General features: G+C 31.3%; 1 protein-coding gene across 1 annotated transcript in view; it reads left to right on the top strand.

Annotated features, from left to right (window-relative positions):
• Positions 1-1685, top strand: part of LOC116849344 — a 6070-nt gene extending 4385 nt beyond the window's left edge. The window contains exons 5-6 of the mRNA XM_032826401.1: positions 782-878; positions 1029-1685. Coding sequence (XP_032682292.1) covers positions 782-878; positions 1029-1138 — 207 coding nt within the window. The 3' untranslated portion in view covers positions 1139-1685. The remainder of the gene's footprint in view (positions 1-781; positions 879-1028) is intronic.
• Positions 1686-2403: the final 718 nt, after the last annotated feature.

Below are 2403 nucleotides of genomic sequence, written 5' to 3'. Positions count from 1 at the left end.
GAGAAAAATATACCGGAAGCCGGAGTTTGCTGGACCGTGATTCGAACCCGGGACCTTTCGCTATCCGGGTGACTGCTCTTACCAATGAGCTACCCAGATTCCCTACCTCAGTACATTCTCTCTCTTCTTCTTAGTAGTTATTGGTTTGTCAATATGACTCGTATTATCTCAGTTCACTTTATATCTTACAATTGTATGTCACGTTAATTTACGATAAATGATTGATTGTTAGAGCAAATGAGGAGAACACGGAATATTTTACAAATTTTTTTAATCGATTGCAAGTGTTATGCAGGATTCACACCGATGTCCGACGTGCGGCGTCCGATATCCAATAGGAGAATAGATTGGATATCGGATATCGGACGCGGTGTGAATCCTGCATTACTTTATGGATATATATTTTTATTTCAATGTATTTCGCAAGAATTTTTAGCATGCATTTTCATGCTTCTGACGTCAATAAAAAGAGATAGACAACGCAAGAAGCCAGAAATCTTAAGATATTCATAAAAATTTAGAATTATTTAGCATCATCTTTACTACAATACTCAATAGGTACCAAAATCAAATATTCAATCCAATTGCTTATATAAAATTATTTTTTATCGAAAAAATTCAAGAACGAATTTTCGAATGGGTTGTAAACAACGCAGCTTGCCGAGATTGTTAATTTTTTATTAATCTGTATGATAATTGTAAATTTTGTTTGTAGCATTCATTTCTGTCGACTTTAGGAGGTCGAGATATTACAAGCAAAACAAATGAAATTTTGAAACAGTTGTTTTCAGATGAATTGTCTCAAAAGTATAGTTTTTATGGGAAACGATTACCAAAGAAACCTTTTCATTCTTTATTGATAAAAGATATTATAATAGGTAAAATTTTTTTTTCTTTGTCGTACATCTTTTGTATTTTTATTCTTATCTTTTATTTTATTGTACATAACATAGTAAATGTATAATATTGAGAAATGTTTAAAAAGTTTTTAAACGTATCAAAATTCTTTCATTACTTCAATTTTTCAGATGCAGTGAAATGTACAACACCAGGTGCTAACAATCAGGCCATCGAGGACTCAATAAAAGTCTGGTTAAAACACGCTCCTCAACGTTTTAAAAAAATAAACAACAATTAGTTGCAGCATGTCTTTAATGTCATATAGAAAAGGTTGCATTGGGAAACGACAAACATATCGAAGAATTGCCAATGAAAAGGTAAAATTATTTAAAGACTTGATTGTGTCGAATGTCCAACAATCTAATAAAGAGAAAAACGTTAAGGCTGATAAAATACGAAGAGATTATAACGTTAGCGAAGAAAAAATATATGTCGCTTCTGACGACGAGAATAATACTTGTGATAATGAGCATACCGAAAATCAGTCTTCTTTAGATTTAAGTTGCGAATTAGATAACGTTGTTAATATAAAAGATAAAGACACACCTGATTTGAATCTTCGTAACTTCATAAATCACTGGGCTATTAAGCACAATATAACTCATTCCACCTTAACAGATCTTTTACATTTTATGCATAATCTTCACCCAGAATTGCCCTTAAACTCTAAAACTTTGTTACAAACTCCACTATCTATTAACAAAAAGAAATTAGATACCGGAGAATACTGCCATATTAGTTTAACGCGAAATTTAGAATATATATCTAAATTTTATGTTGGGACAACGATAGAACTAAGTTTCAACATCAATGGACTTCCTTTATTTAATAGCATAAAGAACCATTTATGGCCTATTTTAGGACTTGTTAAAAATATGAAAATGCCTCCATTTTCCAAGCCATAGGAGTTTTTTATGGTCAGTCTAAACCATTTCCCTTACAATTATATCTCGCAGATTTTATAGAAGAACTTTCTTTTTTGTTAAAGAATGGACTTAGAGTTAATGACAGATATTTTAACATTAAAATTCACAGTTTCATATGCGATGCTCCTGCTCGGGCTTATGTAAAACAAATAAAAAATCATAATGGATATTCTTGTTGTGAGAAATGTGAAAAGAGTGGTACATATTTTGAAGGACGTATTATTTTAAGAAGTACTAATGCAAGAAGAAGAATAGATGAGTCATTTGTTTTACAACGTGATGAAGATCATCATATTGGCATTTCGCCCCTACTTGAAGTAAAATGTGGAATGGTTACACAGTTCCCAACTGATTATATGCATGCGGTGTGTTTAGGTGTTACAAAAAAACTACTACATACTTGGATAAGTGGTAAACGTAACGTAAAGTTATGCTATCGTTCAATTGATTCAATATCGAATAAATTAATGGAATTTTGTTCATTTATACCTTCTGAGATTAATAGAAAATCACGAAGCTTAACAGAATTATCTAGATGGAAAGCATCAGAATTACGAAATTTTTTAGTTTATTTGGA

The sequence above is a fragment of the Odontomachus brunneus genome, unplaced genomic scaffold (genome assembly GCF_010583005.1).
Source record: "Odontomachus brunneus isolate Ranch 3 - 2012 unplaced genomic scaffold, Obru_v1 Obru_scaffold_112, whole genome shotgun sequence".
NCBI lineage: Eukaryota > Metazoa > Arthropoda > Insecta > Hymenoptera > Formicidae > Odontomachus > Odontomachus brunneus.
Note: the sequence above shows the minus strand (reverse complement) of the source record. Positions and strands in the feature narration are given on the sequence as shown.